Consider the following 25,087-nt stretch of genomic DNA (forward strand, 5'->3'; position numbering starts at 1 on the left):
CACTCGCTAAGAATCTCTAATTGCAGGGTCTGAGATGATGGAGATGTGCTGGGTGCTTTTCCACACTGGCCCCCTTGGATGGCCAAACCTGGTTCTTTCCCCAGCTGCACAAACCTGAGCACTTGCTGAACTCACACATTCCAAACTACCCCCATGGGCCGTGATTTGTGTCCAGATGTACCAGGCTGCCAGGAGACGACTGACTCCAGGATTGGCCCCGGGCAATGGGACACGAGGCAGAAAGCAGGGACAATCAGGGCATCCCCTAACGCCCTTATTCACTGCTGTTTGCTACCCAGGTGCAAGCAGGGGCGAGGTACAGAAGGAGAACCTTCACGTACTGGTTCTCCACCTTTTGTCCAAATGCACCAAGCACTGGGAGGCCTGGCAGAAGGGGAGAACATGGGGCGTGGGAGTTGCACTGCCACAGCTGATACAGGCACTCCAGCCTTTAGCTAAGGACTGCCCCAGAAACCAGCACTCAGACTCCAAAGGAGCCCAACGCTGAGTTTTACCAAGTAGAGAAGGAAGAAGCACGAAGTTTAAGCCTTGCACATGGACAAACTTCTGTGCCAGAAGTTCTTGGTTCTTTTCACAGTGAAGGAGGGCAGCCAGAGGTGGGGAATGGATGCATGGCAGCTTGACTCTGATCAGCAAGGAAAGAAGGAAAAACGGAATGCAAACACGGCCAACTTCTACCAGTTCAAATCTGCTTCAAGACTCGTTGCAAAATCTCAGCTAGAAAAAAGTGTCACCTCAACAAAAAGAAAAAGAACAGTGCTGCTTGTTAGTTTTTAAAACTATTGTTTTAATATACGATAAAACCAAGCAGTCACGCTGCCAGTCATCTCAGATCGTCCCATGAGGAGCTCATCCACATCCTGCTCACACTTCACTCGAACATCAAGTGGAGCGGGGGGTCGTCTTGCAGATGGAGTGAGGCAAGAATTGTGACAGGATGTGGCTGCATTATGGACTCTTTGCATCGACTTAATCATCCATTTCCAGCAGGAAATCACAGAGCTCGGGAGGCATCGTTGTGTCCAGCTCATCATCTGAAACCTCTGTAACCAAACTGGAAGGGACCAGCCCTCTCGTGCCATCCGTCAGCTCTCCAGAAACCATCCGTCCTCATCCACATCTCCAAAGACATAAACGTGCTGTCCGGCGGTCAGAGGAAGCTCGCTTTCTGGTCCTCATTAGGACCCTCAAAAGGACGGTAGCTGTGGCGAGCTAACAATCTTCGAACTCGTCCTGGGGAACGGAGGGTGAAGGGCAAATGCTCTGCCACTGATCCTCCGCTCTCACTTTCAGGGCCATCCTCTGACAGGAAGCAGCACTCACCACTGTTCCCACGGACCTCTTTCATGGCTTGGAGTTCACGCTCCAGGTCTTCCAGACGAGTCTGAACACCTCTGGCCTCTGGGATGGCAGAACGGAACGGACTGAAACTATTGCTGAGGTTCTTGTTTGCTTGGGCAAGGATCTCTCTCGTTGCCTCTCCACTCTCCACTTCATCTCCAGCTGGAACTCCCTCCCAGCCGGTGTCAGGATGAGCTCGCTCTGCTGCTCTCTCTCCCCTCTTGCACACACTGAAAATGAGTTTCAGAAAGCCCTACTCACTGACAGGAAATAAGGGCAAACTTGGAAGACCTTGCGACATAAATCGTGACAGCGTACTGCCAGCAGCTGATTCAGCTGCCCAGGATCCTGGCACCACAAATACTTCATTGCCAAATGCAGCAATGAAATGGTTGGGGGAAAAAGACAACTCACAGGCATTTGTTCCACGTCCGCGATGCAGCGACGCAGGCCAGCACCAGCGCAGACAGCAGCACAGCTGAGAGCAGCACCATCACTGCCACGTGGCGCTGCCGCACAGATCTGCCAACAGCAGCCTTTGTGTGCTTTTCCTGCATTCAGCCCTGGAAGAAACGACAACGTCCCACCTTACCTTCACCTCATTGCCCTCGGGCCGCTTCGTTCCCAAAAGGACAAAGCTCACAGCCCTCTGGGAACTGGAAGCGGTGAGCAGCATCACACAGGCCTTCTCTGGCACACAGCTGGCACAACTCCCCACACCCCACTGAGCTCAGCCATTTTCAGAGAGCTGCTCCTGGCCTCTTTTACAACACGTGCTCTGCGCTCACACGCTCAAGTTCAGCTGCTGACCTGATGTGCGAGAGCAGGCAGGAGAGCGCCTGCTGGCACCCAGTGACTCTGGTGACACTGGACAGAAATCTCCTGTCATGCCAGTGGTTTGCGCTGCCTGTGTTCGTCCCTTTAGAAAGACATAGGACAGTCAGATGAGATGTGTTCTCACATCGCACACCTGAGCTGACCCAACCTCGAGCTCAGGCCAAGTCTGCTGGCCTCCACCCCCCAAATCCGCCTGCGACCTCCTCTGCTGCCACGGGCATTTGGGCACTCCCACGAATTGCAGGGTGCCTACCCTCTCACGCCTCCTGAGGAATCAACTCCTAAGCAAGGCACTCACACGCTGTGCTGTGAGCATCACCAACCATCACATTCCACCATCACAGCCAGGGACCTTGCAGGCTGAAATTCAAGCTCCAACAGGAACACCTCCAGAATCGACATCTTCACATGGTTTCCAGCATTAGCAAAGGCAGCCATCCCTGCTCGGGATGCTCATCCTGCCTTGAACTAGCCCAGTTGCAGGGAGGGCTTTGTATTAACAGAATCGCCACACTTGACATTTGCTGCCATCTGGGTCTCCACAAAGCAGCTCTGACAAGTAATGGTCGTGCTGGGGGAGCAGCTGCCCCTGGGTCTCGGCTGGATGCAGAAGTGGCAGCAGACCATCTCTGGTACTCCCCAGTGCCTGCAAGGCATCCCGTGGAACACCACTGCAGCATGGCTCTGAGCAATGCCCTCCTGCACACAGACATCAGGCCTCAGCTTCCCGAGTCTCACAGTGAACAGACTGAAGTATACCCACCACGAGCTGCCACGTCCATTTCCTTCAGCAGCTCTCTCGGATGGTAAGACCCCTGGGAGAATTTTCCTCTGTTGGATTCATCCTTTCCCCTTTCCAGACCTGCATGGAACACATGAAGTTAAATGCCATGAGCACAAGGTTTTGAAGACCAGCGCTGAGTCAACGCCATCGGTAAAACAAACCACCACCCCTGGGCATCCACCTGGGCTCCAGCACAGGAACGAACCAGCGACTGAGCAAAGCCCTCCCTGGGCGCACTTCTGCAAGCCATGAAAAGTTTCAGTCATGCACAGCAGCATCGCTGAACAGCGGAGTGTACGGGGGAAGCAGTGCCATGAAATGGCACCAAAGCAGGCAGTGAGAGCTCTCCAAGGAATTACAGAGCCGTGACTTACCCATGCCATCCGCCCGGGTTTCGGTCTCAGAGCTCAGAGGGGAAGCTGGATCACCTCCTCCACTCACATCTGCAAACAAACGCAGCACAGAGCAATTCTAATTAAACATCCTCCCAGTCGGAACGATGCGGGATGCAATTAAAGCAGGGGATTCCTTCGTGACACTGCTCTCTCCCTTCCACACAGGAGCACCTCGGAAACAGTTCCCAGGTACACGCAGGGGCACCACGATCCTACAGAACTTACACTGCGTGGGGCTGCCCAGAGGAACGCCCTCCTGGAGCTCAGCCCTCAGCTCGACTGCGTGGTGCCCGCTGGCTCTGCACAAGGCACCGGGAGCAGCTCAGGGCTGGAATGGCCAGCAAAGACGGCTTTGCAAGGCAGGCACTGCACTCTGCACACAGCCTGACCCGAACCTTCCCTTCTCTTCCACAGAGGAAGCAGGAAGTCACACGGCACTCAGAAAGAAAATTAAAGCCTGAATGAAAACTAACAGCTCTCAGGGACTCAGCTGTGGGATCGCCCCGCGTCTCAGGGACCGGGTTGAACCTGGGCTTTGGTCAGCCGCTGCCTGGAGACACGGCTGGAATCAAGGACAGCTGAGAGACATTCCCATGGCATGTGCCCACCTCTCTTCCTTACTGACATGCAGTGATGGAAGGGGCTCAATTAACGGCATAGGACAAAAGTCCCAAAGCTGCAGAGAGGCCCGGTGACCTGACGGCTGGTATTCCACAGCTTTCAAAATACTTTCCCCAGGCCACGGGAAACAATTCTCAGAGACCTCCCAGAACAGCATTCAGCTCCTTCCAATTGTCTCACTGGGAGACCTCTGAGATACAGAGGCAAAGCCAACACGACGCCGAGAGCACAGAGCACCCAGGAAACAACAACCCCCTATGCTTCCCGTGGAGAAGAACCCACTGGCCGGTGAAAAGCAGAACCCTTGCTGAACTATCAGCCACACATGAACAAATATCAAGAAACAAAGCCTGGTGACTTACCTCCAGCATTCCCCTCAGGCTCATGGACAGGATTCCGTTCTGATTCGCCAGCAGAGCCTGCAGGCACAAGTGTGATCAGACACAGGTGAGGAGAGCTTCCACTGCACATGGGGGCCTCCTTTGTAACACTGGCAGACCTGTAAGATCTGTCGGTGGGTCAGGGAATGGCACAGCCCAAATACGAAGCTCTGGGCTCTCTCAGCTGAAGAGGGGCAGTGGTGACCTTCCCACTGAAATGTGGCAGCTCTCCCAGCAAAGAAACACTCAAGGTTCATCTGTGCAAGCCCTTCAAGGCACAGACAGACTTGGAAGACCTTGCACCTGAGTAAACTACGAGGGCATGAGTGTTTCTGCCTTCTAGGAAACAGACACAACTTACCTCTGGGTTGTGCCTCGGGCACAGGTGTGAAATCTGGATCCAGGAGGTCATCCAGAAAGAGAGCACCGAGCTCATCATCTAGAATCAAGAACAGATGAGAGAAGGACCCACTGCACGGCGTGATCTCCTTCCCCCGCAGTAACTGGATGTGGGTCGTGGGACAGGCTGGGAGAAGGACTCGGGTCCCGATTTCCGAAGTTGCAGAGCGGCCAGGATGAGCTGCAGGCTGGCACCTGGCAGGGCACACAAGACTCCCTCCAGGCCACTTGCCGCATCCTTCACAGACCACACGGAAGAAGATGCAGCCCCTCGGGGCTTTCTTACTGAGAGGGCTCTGATGCACACAAAGGAAGGCTGCACCGAAGCCCTGGAGGAAAGCACATCTGTCTCCTCCTCTGGGCTGTGGGCCGGGGCTCTGTGTTGGAAACTGGGAGTCATCTATGGGGAGTACCACAAGCCTGGGGCAGAAAACGCTCGTGCGTCTCCAGCACACATCTTCTGAGCTCTCCCCAGGATGCCTCCCTCCCAGGATGAAGGCTGTGCTCCAGCCAGCAAGCAGCAGAGCCACGGCCCGACCTGGCGGCATGGCTGGAGCCAGGCCTGGGGAGCAGCGCTGCCACGGGCTCCTGCCCGGCTCCTGCGGTGCAGCCTGTCACCCCCTGCCCAAACCCCCAACCCCTGCCCCGGAAGGCAGCCCCAGGGAAGAGCAGCACAGGGCCGTGGGGACACAGCCTGACTTCTCGCCCCAGTGCTGCTCAGGTTTGGTCCCGTCTCTGCCCACCCACCTGCTCCCGGTGCTCGCCACGGAGCAGCGCACATCTCCCTGAAGCACACGGCCATCAGGAGGAAGAGGAAGACAAGGCAGGCAGGGGCCATGGCCCCCCACACTCGCACCATGCTTCCACCACCACCGCCACAGTCACAGTGAGTCGCACAGAGCGAAGCCTGCAGCACGGCGTCACAGCCAGGCATTGAGAGCTCAGCACAGCAGAGCACAGGGCACCGCGACCTCACAGCTCTGGGATGCCGGGCAGAGGCTCCCCGCGGGCTGCTCCGCTTGTGGTGCACTGCACCAGGGCGGGGGATTGCATCACAGGAATGCAGAACAGCGGAATGGGTTGGGCTGGAAGGGACGGTACAGAACTTAGAAGCTCAACCCTGATGCCCTGGGCAGGGATACCTCCCACTGGGTCATGCTGCCCAGCCTGGCCTTGAACAGCTCCAGGGATGGAGCAACCAGAGCTTTGCTTGGCAAACTTTTACAGTGACACCACGAGGGCGTTATTTCCAGTTCGGGGCCCCCGTGACACCACGGGCCATTAAGAAAGAGATGCCGTACGGAAATGGGGTCTGGATCAAGGATGCTATTGCACAAGTTGTCCGTGCACGTGCAATGGGTAAAGCCTCTCCAGCATGGAGAACGATGGCTGAAATATAAACACAGGGAGGCTGACCTTCCCACAAACCCGCCGTGGGAAGCGCCGTGTGCTTTCCGTTTTGTTGGTAGATCTGCACTTTCATCCATTTTCCTCCAGTTTTCCAGGACCTTGGCTGAGGACATCCCCTTCCTACACCAGATATATTTCCCATTTTTAGCGTGCTTCCAAGCCTGAATTTAGGAGTGGAAACTGAAGGCTCGCTGGTTAGCACCTCCCATCCCCACAGTCCCAGTGAACTCACCCACTGCTGGCAGCCGGACGCTTTGGGGCAGGGGCTCTGATGGCCAGCACCTGCAGGCTCCCACCCAGGGCTCCAGAAACCGTTCCAGCAGTGGCACTCCTGTCACCTTGTGCTGAAGGAATCATGCCGCTGCCCCTCCAACATTCTCAGTTCAAGCTTTGACTTCTGCTTTCAGTGGATCAGTCTGTCCTTTACCCTCATTTATTTGCAGTTCTTGAGACTTACGGCTCAAGGTGAGCATCTCTGAAGAAGAACCTTGTTACTCTCAATCCCACAGTTTTTATGAGTTGCCACAACCCCATCCTTACACAGTCCCAACTCAAATTGGCCTTTTAACCAATCCAGTTTTCTGTGCCTGGTGTCTCTCCCTCTTCATTCCCCCTCTCATCCGGTTGTTTCCATGGATTAGATAAAGACATTTTGATCACAAAAGAGCGACAGCTGGCTGCATCCACTGTGCCATGGCCATCACTAATTGCCTTCAATCAAGCAGAGCTTTCAAACAATACCTTAGAGAACAAAAGCAGCAACTCGGCATATTAGCAGGAAAGAAATCAAGCTTGACTTCCCCCTATAAAACAAGTGCAGAACGCTGCATTAGAAAATACCCAGGCTCCTAAATCAATGGACCTGGGTGATTCAGAAAACAAAGCTTCAAAGTTGGATCTCAAAGCTCCACCTGAGACAAACCCCTTTGAAATCCAATCCCTATGATACCATAAAAATACAACACCAGGATGAAAACCATTATTAAGAGACTGGCTGATGGCAGCACACCGTGTTACTGGGCCTGACAAGGTCGCTACACCATTGCATACAGGTTTACGATCCTCCACGGAGGACACAATAAGACAAAAAAAAGATTAAAAGGAAAAACAATAATAAAATACAAAAAATACAAAAAAAGAACAAACAAAAAAATCCAAAGCAAACACAAAAAAAAGAGAAATACAAAAAAGAAGTAAAGGCAGCAATATACAAGGGCAACAAACATTGGAGAGAAAAGCAAAAGAGCAGTAAAGAAAACGAAACCAAGTGAACAAAGGAAAGCAAACCAATGTGACCCAATGAAGAAAGAGACAATAAACAGAAACAAAAAAAACCGAAACCAACCAGCAGAACAGCAAAGAAATAGGATTCAGTTCGATGGCAAAGCAAAGGTGACGAGAGACTGTGGTGCAGCCAAAAGCTCAGCATCTGTGCTGGCAGGAGGAAAGGGCAGCTGCTGGGTGTGCTGCACCTCCAGCAGAGATGCACTTCGTCAGCCAGCGCCCATGGAGGAGTCCACAGCCGTAATGAGGACAAACATCTCTCTGGAGGAAGGGAAAGCGCTCATTGTTGTGCCGAGGAGGAGCTCAGGGCAGCTACCGGGCATGGACGTTGCAGCCAGCAGAGGAAAGCCTCGAGTCCGTCTCGAGGAAAGAGGCGAGGACACCCAGGAGGCGTGCAGCCGGCTGTGCCGTCGAGGAAGTGTGTGTTTCCTTTGCAGCGCCTGGTGTGGCGCCGTGTCCTGGTTCCGTCAGTGCCATCCTGCAGGCTGTGCATCCTGCTGTGCACAGTGCAGTGCTGCGGAGCTGTGCCTGCCGGCCCTGTGCTGTCCAGCACTCTCGTGTGAGTTCCACCTCTCCCAGAAATCTGTTCCCAGGAACCTCCGCTGCTCCCTTGCACACAGAGCTGTGTGCACATAGTGTGCAGAACCACACACCACGTGCAAGGACTTCCCTGCACACACAGCTGTGCGTTCACACACACATGCAAGCACATCCCTGCACAGCCCTGTGTGCACACTGCATCCACGTGCACGCAAATGTGTGCAAAACCACACAGCCTTGTGCAAAGATTGAGATCGACAGGCGGGTGACGGGCTTGGGATGAGAGGCCGGGGACGGGCCGGAACTGCTGCTGGCCAATGAGAGGACGAGACACAGCAGAACAGCTTTGGTTCGTGGCTTGCTCGTGCTCTTCTGTCTCACCTGAGGGAAAAGCAGAAGCAGCTTTGTGGAGAATGGTTCCTCACAGCTGCTGCCACATCCTTCACAGGTGGAAATGGAAAGAGAGCCCTCATCCCACTCACTGGTCCTGGCCCCCGCTCCCCAGGGAAGCTGCAGCGGCCATAGGCTTCATGGAGCAGCTCTGCCTGCACTCTGTGTGTGTGCAGCAGCTCAGGATACCAGGCCTGGCAACCACAGCCTGGGCGCCTCTGGGCAGCTCAAGCAAAGGGGCTGAGAAGCAGTTCGCTTGGTCAGTCTGAGGCTACAGAAGCAAAGGTCGTCACCTTGGGAGCAGAAAGATCCTCTTCCAAGGCATTTTCAACAGTTGTCCCACTGGGAAGCTGTCGTAGGGATGGAGGAGTAGAATAGAGCTGGCAGCTCTTACAGGATGCCTTTCTGTTCCCACATATAAGAAATGAAGCAGAGGAGAGAGGAAACCAGCATGGCTGGTTTGACCTGCTGATCAAATGGGGGGAAGGAAGAAACATATCGTCAGTGGAAGCAGGGATGGATGGCCTGAGAAGAATATGGGGGTGCTATCTGGACATGTAGAGATGGGACCAGGAAAGCCAAGGCTGAAATGGAACTGAACTCTGTGAGGGATGTGGATAATAACAAGAAGGGTTGCTTTAGAGAGATTGATCAGAAGAGCCTGGCAAAGGAGGCTGGCAGATAGTGACAGCACAGGGAGGAGTCGCTGCAACTGAAAGAGGGGAGATCTGGGTTAGAGGTTAGGATGAAATTCTTCAGTCAGAGGGCAGTGTCCCCTGGCGCTGCTGCCCAGAGCTGTGGGTGCTCCATCTCTGGGGGTGCCCAAGGCCACGGCTGGGGCCCTGGGCAGCCTGAGCTGGTGGGGGGCAGCAAGCCCGCAGCAGAGCTTGGGACTGGTCCCTTCTAACCCAGCCATTCTATGGTTCTGTGTTGCCCTGCTGTCTGGGCATGGAAGCACCGTGGCCATGGCATGGCATGCAGTGGAGGGGGGACAGGGGGAATGGCTGACTGGGAGCAGGGCAGCAGTCAGCTCTTGTCTGAAGGTGTGCAAGGGAAGGGGAGCAGGAAGGAGGGGGAAGGGGAATGTCCACACCTCTCCTGTTCTCCTTAAATCTGTCCCCTACTCTCTGGATGGAGTCACACTGTGCTCTGAGTGCCGCAAGGAATGCGTGCAGCTGTGAGGGGACGGAGCTGTGTGTGTGACAGGGAGTGCAGCTCCCAGAGCCAGGCTGGGGGGCAGCCCGTGTCCCGTGGGGCAGCTCCTGAGGCTGCCGGGGGTCCTGGTGTCACTGGTTGGAGGGATAAAGCCTGTGCTCATCATCTGAGTCACAGAACACGCCGAGTTGGAAGTTAGGTCCACACAGATCCCTGAGCTCAACCCCTGGCTGCACACAACACTGCTCAACCCCAAACCTTATGGTTCCAGTGTGGGGCTGTGCTGTGCCTGCTGCCCTCTGGGGCACAGTCTGCCCCTAACCCCCCACCTCTCCCCCCCCTCAGCCCCCCAAGCAGCCCCATGCAGTCCCCTCGGGCCCTGTTGTCGCTGCCAGCAGAGAGCAGAGCTCAGAACTGCCCCTCCACTCCTCCACTCCCTGTGAGGGGCAGTGGGACGCCATGGGGCTTCCCCTCACCCTCCTCTGCTCTGTGCCAAACATCCCAAGGGACCTCAAGCTGCTCCTCACACCCTTTGCCAACTTACAGACCAATCAGACAACATTATCATAAAGTGTTTATTTATTTAAATATCAAATTTATTTTACACATCAATTTTGTTGATAAACAGACCCTCAATATTTAAAAAAAAAAAAAAAAAAAAAATCAAAAAAAGAATCAAGTGTGTATTACTTTGGGCAGAACCACATCCCATTTCCTGATGACACAAGCACGCTCCCCTTCAGCCACCTGCAAGGACAACTGCAGTACGTTCAGCCCAGAACAGTAAATGACACAAATGCAACCAGCTGTAGGATTCCTGAGAATTGATTCCCTCAAGTTCCTTACGTGAGTTTGTAAAAGTCTTAAGCTAAAAAGCATCAGTCAAGGAGTAACCCAAACCACTGTGCATTTGGATCACCAACTAAGCTACATCTACACAGTGCAGGAAGAAATCTGTTGAACGCTTCAGAAGGGAACAATGTACACCAAACTGACCCTATTCCCCAAGCTGCTCTCCAAGAGAGGATTGCAAAAGGCCTCTTTGAATTAATGTTCGATTTCTGTGGAGCCGTGTGGCAGTCAGTCCAAGTCTGGTGAAGAAACCCCGGGGATGTGTTCCTTCGTTTGATCATTAATGGCATAGTGTCTGAAAGAAAACTTAACCAAGTGAAATATTGCTACTTCTGAGGAAAGGAGACAGCAAGGGGGTGAGGACAGAGGGAGAAAGAAGGAACATCTCTTGGAGGCACAAGGTTAGCAGTCCTTGAGCCCAAGTGTCCACACAGAAAGTCAAGCACAACGAGCAACGCAGCAGAGATTGTCACAATAACAGCACAGCTCCACTCCGCCAGGAAACGTCCCCTCCTGCCAGACCGCTCCGTGCCCAGAGACTGCCAAGTATTATGTCAGTGCTCATTGCCTCTGAGCTTGCCTGCAGCCTCACGTACAGGAGTACGCACAAAGAGACCCAGGAGATCCCCTCAGTCTCTCAGGAAATGGTTATCCTCTCAGCAATTGCTCAGTATGTAACCACAGGGCATGCAGGAAATACCCAGAACATGCTCAGCGGACCCAGGGTGGTCACCACTTCGTAGGGAAATCATTCTGCCAAGCTGAGGTGACAGCTTAGTGCAGAGCTCTGATGAATGAAGAGAGCGTAAAGAGCCCAATTTGAGCACAGAGTCCATTCACTTAGCTGCTCCGAAACCTGGGCAGCTCTTGGCATTACATCCTTACCCCTACTCCAGCCAAAAAGTGTTTGTGCCTACCACACAAATAAAGACACGCACTCACACTCTGCTGGCCAGAGGAGAGCCTGGTGAAGGGGTTGGTAAAGGCTGGGCCAACGATGCGTGCACAAAGCAGGGGACACACACTGAAACAGAAGACAGCTTCTAGACAGCAATCGCTCTTGTATTTAATTTTAACTAAGATACTCAACTCCACCCAGATTTTCTCTAATGTAAATCCTGCTTCTGAAAAGCCAAAATCACTATCTAATCTGGCAGCACACAGCCATTCGCTCAAAGCAAGGCTCTGTGGAATGCAAAGATTTAGATCACTGGGCTCAGAACAACTTGATAAAAAGTATTCATCAGCTGGGGGGGGTCAGGTTTTGTTTCTAGCAGTTCAGAGAAAGTTACAGCAGAAATTCTAGCAGTATTGATAAGTGCTTCAGTACAGCTTTGGCAGGGCAGATTTCAAAACCTTTATTTGACAAAGAATAAAACTGAGCACTGAAGTGAGTTGGCCGATGCTCTAAAGCCTTTACAGCACAAATTCTGTATATGCAGTCTAAGTAAACATGGCCATAAAACTAGAGACTTTAACCAATTTGGTGCAAAGCAGCAGTTCTTCACCTAGCTATTAGCAATTGCTTCCAAAAACATAAACGTGTAAATACGAGCAGGGTGTAACATCGAATGGCTAACACTGATGCTTCAAGGATCTGGCAGCAAGTGAACCCGCAGGCATCCTGGAGGGCCCACCTGCAGCTGTGCTGGTGGTGCACAGAGCACACGTCAGAGCTGGGGCTCACGCTGAGACCCACGGCACGAATCAGGAGCAGAAACACGGCTTCCAGGGAGGAGGCTCTGAAGCTGAGCTCTACTCACAGTTTTTGGTAGTGAATCAGATGTGAATAGGCCTAATATTGAAATCTTATTTCCTAAAGCTTCTGGAGAGATCTGATGACGCTGTCTGCACTCCTATAGCAGTCCAAGCATTACCCCGTGCAGAACAAGATCTCGATTATTTGGGGCGCTCACTGCAGAGTACCAACAAGCTTCACCTGGGGCCAACTCTCACTACGGCACAGAGATCACACAGCTGTGATCCTGCCTCACTAACAGCTCCTGAAGGGAGCCTGCAGGAATTACCCGATGCTGCTCAGGAGAGGGGTTCCCAAAGAGCCAAACACTGCTCCCAGTGCAAGCGCAGAGCAGTGCCTGCTGCTGAGACCACCAGCAGTGGGATATAAGTGAAGTGTGTCTGGGGACAGCGAGCCTCGCTGGTACAGCCACAACTCAAGCAAAAGCTGCTTCCAACAGAGGAATGCCTTACAGCTCTTCAGAAAATAACGGATATCTTGGCTACCCAAGCACCTAAGAAGGATCTGATGACCACCACTCAGACACACAACTCTGCAGGCCCACAAATGAAACCAAATTTGTGCTGTTTTTAAACGCTACCCTACATGAAAGAAAAGCCTGGCATACACATAGGCAAACCTGCTAAGGAGCAGGGAAAACAAAACACCAGGGAGAGGTCTGGGACAACAACAACAACCGAACGACGGACAAGTCATGTTTCCTGCACTGCCCATCAGTCACTTCAGCTCAGCTCCAAAGCAGAAAGTTTAAGCTTTCACAGGGAGCCACTCCAGAGTTTCATGAGTGAGATTAAGTGAAAGTTCCTACTTAAAATTTGGTATCATATTTCAACATGCTTTCCTTTCCCAACCCCAGGAGTATTTTGAGGCTCTGCAAACCCCCCGAAGTCGTTCACTTGAGAAAAAAGCATCTGGTAACGGCTTCCTACAGCACAGCCTCAGCGCGTCCTGATCAGGCAGGCTGCTCCCCAGGGACCTCCTGGAAGGCCACGATGCTGTGACACGGGTGCCATGTCAGCGCGTGTTCCATAAGCCCCACCTGGGAGCCCTCGCTCTTTAGGAGGTATTCAATTAGCAGCCCATCAGGCACTGCAGACTTCTGCAGTTTCTGAGAGGCTGATCATCCCCAAACATCCAGATAAACTAGTGCAAAGCAGATTTCTTCATTCTGCTGATCACAACCCCGTGCAGCACACAGAGAAACCATTTTCCAAGGATAGATGCAATTAAAAGCCATGACATGCAGTTGCTTTGTTATGAGGTTTCATCATCAAGGTTTTGCCTCAAGTGGTTGAGCTCGTTCTTTTGTAGAGAGGAGCAGGATATGGGCAATGTTAAGGGAAAAAAAAGGGTAAAATACTCTTTTCCCCTTTCTACTTCCCCTCCCCACCTACAACTGATACCAGCACATCTTCAAGTAAGTCAGTACATCTCTTAGTTTTTCTAGAACCAAATTCTCTCCCTCCCCTTTTTCTCTCCATCCTCTCTCCCCACAATGTAAACTTAAACACAACAGCCCAGGAGCACAGAAAGGTTTGTCAAAAGCAGGCACCAGCTCTCCCTACGCAAACACAAACCCACGCTTCCAAAAACTCCTGACACCCTCCCATTCCTTCTGCAAAGTTTTACACACCTGTAGGACCTGCCACAATTGTTTCATTAGCATCACAGACATTTGGTTGTAAGGTGTAGGGGAGAGAAAACAGCACAAACCCCAAAAGCCCATTTGGAGCAGTTCTGCATCTGTGTCACAGCAGACTCAGTGCCTGCACAACTCCGCGTGCGCCTCGCCACCGCTGCACAGTACAACACTCAATTCACGTCACAATTGCTCTGTGCTGGGCAGGGTGGTGATCTCAATGGCTTCTGCCATTCTGTTATTTGTAACACTGGAGCTTATTCAAAAATTTTGCATTTAAATAAAAACATGAATTTTAATCCAGTATGTATAACTAAAAGCTGTCCCATCCACGCAATACGAGGACATTTTCTTTCTTTCAAAAGGCCAAATCTAACAAGCGAAACAGAACAGACACGTTACTTTGGCTGCAAATAATTAAAAACTCTGGCTCAACATTCTGCTTGCACGTTACAATGTGTAATTTAGATATGCCTTAAGACCTACTCTTCCACAGTTATGTAGGAACAACAATACTCTTGGCTAGCAAAATGAGAAGAGCAAGATCTGCATTCCCATCTGCTTGTTCCAGGGCCTCCAGAGCTTCTCGCGTGGTAAAGCCAGCACCAAGGATTCGATCAACATCAGCTGCAGGGAAAGCAGGAGGTGAAGCAACCAAGGGAAGTTCAGTGGACTCAGCAGGTGGACCAGGCAGTGGTTCCTCACAGCCACCCAATGGTGCTGGGCCGTCAGGAGCAGAACTGCTGCTTCTCTCAGGTGCTTTTGTGAGTGATGCCTGAGTATCTTGAGATGTACCTTCACCCAAAGCAGGCTTAGAGGAAACAGTGTTCTGTTCCAAAGTCGGACTCTGGAACCATTCTGGCAAAACCTTTGCCTGCTCAGAGCTCTCCTGTTGGTCAGATGTCCCTGCAGTCGAATCATTATTAACTGAAAACTCTGGAATTTCTGAGGCGTCTTCTCCAGGAGCTGATTCCATGTGAGTGACAGACCCAACACTAACGTTTTCTGTGCCAGAATCACAAGGCTGGCTCCCCTCTGCTTTTCCACCTTCATATCTCACATTAAAGGAGGAACTACTCTGTTGCTGGCCGTTCGGATCTGACACTATCCACTCATCTTCAGAAAACCCATTCTGTTGTACTTGCTCTTTGTGAACCATTTCCAGCTGAGAGACTTCAGATGTAAGAAGTTTACATTCTCCTTTACAACTGATCAGGAGTTTGTGAAGCTCTTTCAAGGCTGATGCAAGAGAGAAACATGGCTCTTCTAAATGTCTACCCAGATCTGTGTCCTGTTGATGAATGATGGAGGGGGAAGAACTGTGTTCAGCTGTTAAACAGGACAACTCATTACACTTTGTGGGGATTCCACTGGTGCTTTTAGACTGCAACACATCAGAGGTGGAAACTGCATCACTCAGGGAAGTTGCAGACTTCAGTGACTCCACTTCCATAGAAGAGGCATCTGAGTTCAGGTCAGATGCCCTTCCATTTTTGGCTTGCCACTTCTGCTTGCTTGCTGAGATGTGCACTTCAGCTACAGAGTGCTCAGTTGTATCCACTTCCATGTGCACATGACAGGATGTTTGGATACACCCCTTCACACAGGAAAGATCTGCTTTCTCCAGTCTACCTTCTCTCATTTCTGCAGGAAGACTTCCTGGCTGACTGGCTGTATGGCCCTCTTCTTCCACAGCAGGTTTCTCAACCCCACCAATGTTGCCAGGATGTTCTGGGTCAGTTTTGTCAGTTTGTTTCTCCAGATGCTCAAACTTCTCTGGCTCTTTGCACATCTGATGGTTTATGGCAAACTCGTTCTTCTGTTTTGGTTCCTTTAGTTCTGAAGGCAGAGATGCATCTTCTATTTGCCCAAGCTTAGTAGGGCTGTCAGTCAAACTATTTTCTTTTGTCACTTTCAAAAGAGGTTCCTCACCACAGCCCTGTTCTATAGTGTTACATTCCATTAGACTGTCAGCAAGAAATGTTTCTTCAAGTGTTTTCTGTGAAAGGCAAGCTGGACTGCAAGAATTCACCTCCTCTGTCTGGAGAGAGCGGTCATTATCTGCCAAGGAAGAGTTATTGGAAAGATGCTGTAACACAAGAGGATGATCTTTTTCTGGGGTGATCCAGCATTCAGTTGAAGACTCAATTGACTTGACGGCTCCAGGATCGGTGGGCTCTGTGAGGCTAGGTTTGGATAAGCAAGTTGAAGCAGGGGCAAAGACAGATCGATCAAGTAATTGATTTGTGGGATTACAGATCTTAGAACTTAGTCCCGAAGACTGGACTGGATTTTGAAACCCATCAGCAGCTGGTAATGAGGGCATTTCCAGTGAGGTAGTTTCTTTGTCACTATTCTCTATACATAGATAGGGAAAAAAAAGAAAAAAAAAAAGTAGTTAGGACACAGAAGCAGCACTATTTCCACAGAATCACAGAACTGTAAGGGTTGGAAGGGACCTCTAGAGATCATCAAGTCCAACCCCCTACAAAATAGGCTCCCTACAGCAGCTTTCACGTATCCATGCCTTTAGAATAGAAGCTAAAACAACAGTTTACATATCAGCTTGGCATATTACCTCCACTTGGGCATCACTAACCAGAGCACCACTCTATTTATAACACTAGTTACTGCAAGAAGTTGTTGGACAGTCCTGAGTGCTCTGAGAATAAGCAAGTGTAAATCCAGAACTACATTCCAGCTGCAGACAATTCATTACTGACAACAAAAGACAAAAAGCCAGTTCTAGGGTAATTAGAGAGCTCACAATTAGGGGATATTTAAACTTCAAAGTGAGCAATTATATCACTGAGAAGATGATGAAATCCCAACATCCCTGTTTATTTTTCATAGCAGAGCAAGATCTAAATTCCTCTTTGCAATATAGAGAGCAGGCTTCAATGGGATGCTTGTGCACAGTACTACATAGGGGTGCTTCATAGATGGCTTGCACAAGCTAAAAATAAGTTTAGGTTTTCTTTTAGCCTATTTCTATTAGCCATAACCTTCTCTTTAAATCAAGACCATAGGCTTAAAAACCTCATTACTTTTACATCTGCTTAATCAGTGCAGCTGCAACAATGGCAGCAAAAGGCATTCAGAGAAGCAGTTTTTCTTCTCCAGCATGTTAAGGCACATGATGATTAGAAAACAAAATATCCAGAGGTCAGCAAACATCGTTCGTATGATGTCAGCTTGAACTGAAACTGTGGATATGAAATTACCTGGGGAAGCTGTAACATAATGGCTGCATTCACCAGTACGCCGCTTCGAGAAAGCAGTACACAAATACCCATCTAACAGCACGGTGGTATTTAAGCTCATCAGATCCACTGCAAACTTATATTAGGACATAAGTTTTGGAGCAGTTTCCAGTGGTTTGTTTCTGTGTGTATGTGTGTACGTGTTGCGTATCAGTTCCCTGAACTGTCAAAGAATTCATTGCCTCTGCTCAACTGAGGCTGAGGCTGAGGCAACAGAAGTGTTTTAGGTAAGAAACAAACATTGCTTGGAAAGCACGGGATGGAAGGTCAGAGTCACAGGGCTCTCCTTTGCATGAGCAGAGGGCCCCGCCTTTCCTCATACATGCAACCCAGGTTTGCTGCCTTTGGCCAAGCAAAGCAGGATGTTCTCTCACACTCTTAAACAGGTTGGTAACTTCACATCACGTGGGTTTCTCCCTAGGAGCTCAGAGGGAGGATTGTCTTGCTGCGAGTAGTGTGAACGTTGTAGTGAAAGCTTATGAACTGATGTCTATAAATACCTGGTCTGTGGCCCACTCCAGCTGCAGTAAACACACACTACATGCATCAAGGCTTCTGACGTTCTGTTTGGATTAGGAAACAAACACACCAAACTTGTGTTAGCATTCAGAGCACAAGACATGCATGGTTATAGTCCTGCAACATTGCAGCTCCCCTCCCAACCATCCATGAAGACAGCACATGAGCAGCAGGGGCTCCTCAAGTTCCCCAGCTTCCAACAGCAGGTCTGCCCAGGCAATTCTCTATATCAAGTCAAAAACAGCCCTGCTGAAGAACAGTTGAAAGGTTGCTCTGCATTACGTACACTGCAGAGCGGTCTGCGAGCGACACGCACACCTGACAACATATTTGCAGCACAGGGAAGATGTCCAGTGTGCTTGTTTGTTCCCTGTACAGCCACATTCAGGAGACATGCTTCAGTGAAACAAGACATGAAATGGCATCTCAGACCACACTCCCAGCTGCTACTGCCCTGCAGGGGATCATGCCAGCACAGGCAAGAGAAGATGAGCAAACATCAGCTTGCTGCAAGTTGGAAACAAAGATCATAGGGCAGAAATCCCAAAAAGGAATTGCTTCCTGAGGCACTGAAGAACAAAGCAAAGAAATAGACAGCCAGAAGTCAAAAAGCTCACTGCTTCCTACTCCACATGGAGGACAGATTAATTGCAGACTGCCACAGACCATTACACACTGGGTCTAGGCATCAAGCTAGACTGAAGAAGTGAGCGTATCTTGCTAATGGTCTAGTCTTGCTAACATATCAGCTCTCATGTTGTTGTTAAATCACCAACTTGACCTTTGCTTGAGCATCCGTTCTTCTATTAAAGTTCTACTCTGTTCTGTGTCGTATACTCAAACAGCTGTTCAGATTGTGCTGGATGATTTGTTGCATATGCTCCCCTTCCCTCCCAAAGGTCTCCAAACTCAAAGGTCCCAAGCATATACAACCGCTTAACCTCAAGTCCTTCTCTTTTTACAGATATCCAGGAGTACTGGAGAGCACTAACCCTGCTCACGTACAGCCAGGACGTGCCTCCTGTTCCGTGTCACGGAAGAAGTCAACCTTTTTCACCTCAGGTACTTGCTTCTTTTGTTCTCCATGGGATACAAACAGTGTACTGAATGCTGCGGTACCACACCTCCCATCGATACACGCTGTGCGCCTGCTGCTGCACTGTGTACCAGAGCAATCTTTTCTCTTGGTTGCACGTCTGACTTTAATGAAGCTACAACAACTTGACAATGTTGGCATATTTAAAATCCAGCATTATCCTGCACATTTTCAGACTGCTCATCTTTGACATGGGTGGCAAAGAGGCTTGAGACACAGAATACAGATGAAAACAAGAGAGATCTTTTTCTATGCAGCAGTACTATGTTTGAGCTCTCTTCCAAGCCAGTACCTCAGAGAGGAAACAGAATGGTCTTTTCACTCTGTATTCAGGGTCATCAGGGAGTCACAGCCGCTCTGATGGTAGAAGCAGCTGGTATGCTGCCAAGCACTTCTCAGCTCTTGCTGAGACTCACTGTCATCCTCTTCTCAAAGGAGCTGAATCCCAGCCTCACCAAGGATACCATCCAGCTAACACCAGGAACAAACTCCTCTCCACAAAGTGCATCATCAGGGATAGATTCCTCTCTGTATCAGGAAAAGTCTGAGTCGCACACGAAAGGCAATGCCTTTCTTACATCAAGGCTGCCTGGATGAGAAGCTGCACATGGGATAAGCTCTTGAGAACTCTGATCGCCTGCAGACATACAGAGTGATTTCTGTATCACTTGAGCTGCTATGGAAGATCACGGGCCATGCGGGAAGCTGAGGTTCCTTGATGCTGCTCTCTTTCTACCCCTCTCCTGTTTACAGGCCTTTCTCTCGCTTTTTTCTGGTGCCATCTAGCAGCAGTTAATAGTTTTGGAAGAGAGCAAGAGGGTCTGAGTTCACATTTTGACATCTCAGAATACAGCTAACAAGATTCCTGCAAACCAAAGGCTTGTAAGAGGCCCAAGGCTTGCATATAGTCCATCTAAACAAGACCTACCTTAATTTTGTGCATTACTGTTCCACAGGTAAGTAAGCATACAAAATCAATTTCCTATTGTCATAAACCTTTTAAGTTTCTCCAGGGCTCTCTAGCAATGGAAATGGTAGACTGCTGATCAGCCTGAGCAAAAAGTCTCTTTGTTTTTAGAACTGTATTGGTATATAAGTAGCTTTAAGTCATTTTAGACACTTATCATCTCAAAGCACTCGCCTAAAATGCTGTAATTACAGAGACACATTGTTTCAGATGAAGAGGTCTGCTTTCTGACTGATCCTTTCACCAGAGTACTAAGTCCAACCAACTACAATGCCTGCAATTTTAACTGGAGAAGAGCTGATCTCCACATTTTCCAGGTTATGTGAAGAGACATGAGCCCAATCCAACGAGCCTGACCTCTAGGGATGTCAAAACTCAGCAGAGAAAGGACAAATTTCTATTTATCCTCTTTACTTGCTGGAAGTTAAATTAATAAGCATTCAAAGACTGGCTTAGAAAGTCAAAACGTAACTCATTTCTTGCTGGTATACTCAAGTCTGGCCTTCCTCTGGAGCTTTTCTATCTGTGGGAAGCTTACATGCCTAAAATAGAAGAAAATAATTCAAAAGGATGTGTGCTCTTCTTATGTAAGCCAACTGGTTATTTGCAAAAAAAAAAGAAAACATCACTGATTACACTTTGGACAATCAAGCAGCAAGTGGTAAGCGTTAAAGAAAAAAAAAAAAAACAGTGCACTATAACTTTGTTATGTTTCTCTCACTATGTGCATGCACACACAGTTATCAGACTTTGATTTTTAATCATGCTACAGTTAAAAATTAGCAAGAAAATCATTCAGGAAACCAATTTTATCAGCTTAAGCATGGCAAAGTGTTTTGCATGTTTCTAAAAACTGCCGTGAACTTGTGCTGTCTTGGTGGGCATAAGCTGCAAGTTAACAGCACTGCTACGTTACAGCTCCTCAGCAGAGGGGCAGCAATCAGACACTGACGCAATCTCAGACACTGCACACGTGAGACTCGAGTAGTTGCTGAGACTGCTATTCCTCATGTACTAAGATCTGTACTAACTGCTAGGGCTCGTTCGTTTTTGTGTGCTGTATCTGTTAAGAATCAGATTGATGAAAGTCACCTCCGTACTGCCCTTATGCGAGGCTGCTAGAACAAACATAACTGAGTTGTGTACCTGCTGCACAGCAATTCAAACCAGGTGAATGGGTGCCAGAGACAACCACTTATCTTTGAAGACCAAGGTATCAGAGCTGCTAGAAATGTTGCAAGAAGAGCACAAACTCAACAGCAAGCATGCCCAAATGCCTTCGTGCAGACAGATTTTGCTATATAGAAAGGAAAAGATTGGTGCAGTTAGATGCAATAACCAGGAACAAGGCCCCTTTCTCTCCACCTTTTGCTCACTGATGCTGCATTAGAAACTGAGAAAAGGAGAAGGGATCTTCCAGTGACTGTCAACAGGCATTCTGACACACAACAAGAAGACCAAGCAGATTAATATTTCATCTGAGCTCATTACAATACCTGCTTCCTCTACAGACTTCTGTATTGCTTCTGCTAGTTCCTGGTCTGCAATCTCCTCTGGCCGCACATCTTCTCGCCCAGCCCCGTAAGCCAGCCTGGCACACTCCGGGAGCTCACCCTCTGGGAGGAAAGTGGTCTGTGAGCCAGTCGTGCCAATCACCAGCACATTCTTCTTGAGATCAATGGAACACTGCGAAAGAGACACTGAGACATCAGGGGCTTGCATAGAGCACATCAGTTCCCAGAAGAAGAGACAAGGCTGAACAAGCCATTTCCAATGGCAGCGGCTCATAGCATTATGCAAAATGGACAGAAAGCATCAGCTGTAAGCAGAGGCCTCCACTTGACTTGTTTTGTATTTAATCATTCAGTTGAAAAGCTCGAGTGTCTTTGATCTGAGCAAAAAACTTCAGGGAGCAGCCAGACACCCTATACATACACCTGTGATGCACATCGCATAAATACTCCTTTCATGACTGGTTGAAAAATAATCCACTATTTTCTCTTCCCATAAAATCCTACACCATTCCCAGGTATGGTGCTTACACTGTTCTTAGTGCCTTGGGATTGAAAAACTGAATAACTATTTCAAAACTGGTTTGGCTACCTGATGCCTCTTAAGCATATCCAGTCCGAGAAGCATGTCCATGGGCTGCTCTTCAAGGATGGAGAAAGAGCACGCCAGGAAATCCCCTTCAATCTGAACCTGAGCTGGAACACAAGGGAGAAGAGTTATCACCTTGCAAGCTACAGTGCAACACATTATGTTCTGCTATTTAATCCCCTAGGAAAGGCTTGCACAATCACACTGGGGAGAGCTGACATCAGGACTCTGATATACAGCCTTGGTCAAAAGCCCAGCTGTGAGCAAACACAGGGATGATCAGGCCTACATTGGTCTTGGGTAGTGAATTATCATCAAAGCTGTTCTGGCCTTAGAGCCTTAAGTACTGCTCATCTAAGCTTCCAAGCCAGAGCTAGAGGAGCTACATACAGTTCATTAGAGCACAAGCCTAAGAAGCAAGAACAGCAAAAAGAATCACCTTTTTCATACAATAGGGACAACCTTCCCTCATCTAGAAAACCTGCACACACATGCAGATTTCTCCTCCTGGAAGAGGATCAAATGCTCCACCAATTTAGAACTCTTCCTGTGCAACTCACACTGCCCAACAGTCACACCCCAGCAGGAAATTCCCTGCTGGGAATGAACCCAATCAACCCCACTTCTGCAGTTGGAGTGAACAGTTTCTCAACTGCAGGAGCTGCAGGTTCCCTCATCTAAAAGAATTACACGAGACAGAAGGCTCAAGTCAGAAGTGTTGCTAAAGCTAAGAATGGCAGTACTTACCTAAGTGCACTCTGCCAATTATCTTCTGAGTGCCTACACCTTTAGCAATGCCAGCCCACCGCCGATCCACCAGCCTCATTATGTTGCACCTTTCAGCACAAGCTTGGCTCATAATGGTCATCTGGGCACCTAACAGCAACAGAATTTGTGTGAAGTCTTGACAGGGCATCACAAATTAAAATACTCTCCTGGAAGGGCTTAAGATCTTGGACTCGGTAGCAGGGAAACCACATCACCTGCACAAGGCAACTGTGTCACTGCATAAAAGGCTTTTGTTTTTTTTTAATGAAACCCACAGCTTTGAATTTACGATGTATACACTCACAGATGAGCGTGGGCAGTAAGGTACATACTGCTGCAGAGCTGAGTACTTTAACGTGGTGGATGGGAGGTACAGCACTAAGGCTGGCAAAGTTCCCCTATCTGTAAACTGAGATAAAGCACACGCCCAGCAGTGACCATTTTGGCACTGCAGCCATGAGGCACCAGAGATCCTCACAGGAGCCTTGACCTGGGGTGTTCAGCCACTCATTTGTGCTGCTCCACAAACAGTCTCCACAATTGGCAGTTTGCCTTGAAGCCCAGATTGTTCTGAGATTTTAATTAGGTGCTTTAAAATCTTGTAAAACAGTGCTTTATAACAAGCAGAAATATTTCAGGCAAAAATTTTGAGTGTTTATTCTCTCCCTCAATGAGGGAAATGAGAATGGAGAAAGAGATGAAAGCAGGAGTAATTCACCTGAGTCAACAAAAGCTTTCACTGGATGTCCATTGACTTTACAGTTAATATAAAGCATCACCACCTGGCCAAAGCTCTCGGGCGCCTCTTCCATTGCTATCGTCATATTTTCTTCAATATTTTGTTGCCTAAATTGAACAGAGAAAAAAGAGAAAAAAAATCAGACCTCTCTCATTAGCAAACCCTTATGAGCATCCTTCTGATTTACAGACCTGACAACCCCACCTGCTGCAGTTTGCATTAGCTACAAACATCATTTCTAAACCACAACAAACACTGCTTAGCTAAACACAGCCTTCTCAGCAGAGGGATTGCTAGTAATGATCTTGGCTTAATTCACACATACCAAGCCACTTCCCTTGCAGCCAGGAGGACTGCTCTTCCCCACACCTTGCACAGCTCACACTGCAGCACACCTGCACGTGATGACCTGTCTGCAAGAAACCCATCATCACAGAGCTAACATGGAGAACTTGTAAGCAAACACCAGCAAGTTTATCAGTCACTCTGAAGGAAACAGGGCATGTGATGAAGATGCTGCCAGTAGCTACAACACTGGGATCCCACAGCGCAGCTCAACATTAAAATCCTCCAGCATTTCCCTGGTATTTTGCCTCTCTCAGGCAAAGGAAAGGAGGCTTATAACTGAAGCTGCAGTGAGAACACTGCTACAAGCACATGCCTCGCTGCAAATTCAAGCCTACAGAAAAAAACACTGAGAATCTCATTGTGGCCCTGACAGCAACCTTGAAAGCAACAGGTATCCACACTGACTACATCTTAAACAGCTTTATCTAAGAAAGGACATGGGCTTCCCATTTTAATGCCATTTCACGTTTTCTCCTCAGACAGCAAAGATAAAACCAAGCTCCTCTCATGCATTTTCTGTAGCCTTCCCACAGCAGGATGGGTAGATGTGTTTTTTTGGTGTGGGAGGAAAACAGCTAAGAGCAACTAACAGTGACCTGGCTCACGTGGAAGCTAAAGCCCCCTGCTACCCTGCTGTTAGTGGCCTGTGAAACAAAGAGCTTCACATTATGTTGTCTTTTGCTATTCCATTTAAATCAGATATAGTGCAGCTGATTTGCAGGTTCAGTTTTCTTGCTGAATCCATTATTCTGTTTTCTCCGTTCCTGATGTTCCACTGAAGGACAGATGTGTCTCAAGAAACTGTGGATGCCTGCAGGAACTCCCAATCAATCTCAGGCAGAGGACAGCTGATTAAGCAAGAATTCCAGTAACCTGAGATACTAAACAGGTTGTGAAACCTGGGGACTGCTAGATGCCCAAGTGTTACCCAATAGCTGCACAACCTTGGACATATTCCCTTTATCTGCCCCAATTTTCCCTCATGTACTGAGCAAGGAAAGTGTTCCTTTGCCTCCAAGCAATGATTTACCAACAAATTCACGCACTGTATTTTTCAGCACTGCTATGCTAAGCCATTATCCAGTACCAACACCTTGTCAGTCATAATGCAAGAATGACTCTTCACAAATTAACTTTTGCTATTATCAACAGTAAGCCCATGTCAGAAGGACACTTCCTTAACAAGGACTAAACTGCAAGTCACATTCCAGCTCAAGGATTCATCATTCCATTTAAGAAATCATGCCTCACCCCCATGCAATTACACGTGGAAGACAGACAGAGGGAGCAAGGGCTCACGAGCAGAACATGTTTCTATAGACCTCTTCTGATGGCAGTGAGGTGCAGAGTCCGGCGTGGGAGGAGACACACCACTGCTGTGCAGAGAGCTCAGGTCAAAGACCAGCACAGGTCCTCAGGTTCAAGACACAACCAAGACACATAAGTACCACCTCTGAAGGATGCAGCTATTCAGCAAAAA

The 25,087-nt window shown here is 49.1% G+C and overlaps 1 protein-coding gene across 1 annotated transcript in view; it reads right to left on the reverse strand.

The window, feature by feature from the left end:
• Positions 1-1,171: 1,171 nt before the first annotated feature.
• The window catches only part of LOC306954428 (protein DDI1 homolog 2), a gene marked incomplete at both ends in the record, with an annotated part of 32,327 nt that continues 8,411 nt past the window's right edge, over positions 1,172-25,087 (reverse strand). The window contains 8 exons of the mRNA XM_079545520.1: positions 1,172-1,422; positions 3,358-3,426; positions 4,362-4,418; positions 4,741-4,818; positions 21,149-21,338; positions 21,756-21,859; positions 22,500-22,628; positions 23,239-23,366. Coding sequence (XP_079401646.1) covers positions 1,172-1,422; positions 3,358-3,426; positions 4,362-4,418; positions 4,741-4,818; positions 21,149-21,338; positions 21,756-21,859; positions 22,500-22,628; positions 23,239-23,366 — 1,006 coding nt within the window. The remainder of the gene's footprint in view (positions 1,423-3,357; positions 3,427-4,361; positions 4,419-4,740; positions 4,819-21,148; positions 21,339-21,755; positions 21,860-22,499; positions 22,629-23,238; positions 23,367-25,087) is intronic.

This window comes from Tetrao urogallus, assembly GCF_951394365.1.
Source record: "Tetrao urogallus genome assembly, chromosome: 21".
NCBI lineage: Eukaryota > Metazoa > Chordata > Aves > Galliformes > Phasianidae > Tetrao > Tetrao urogallus.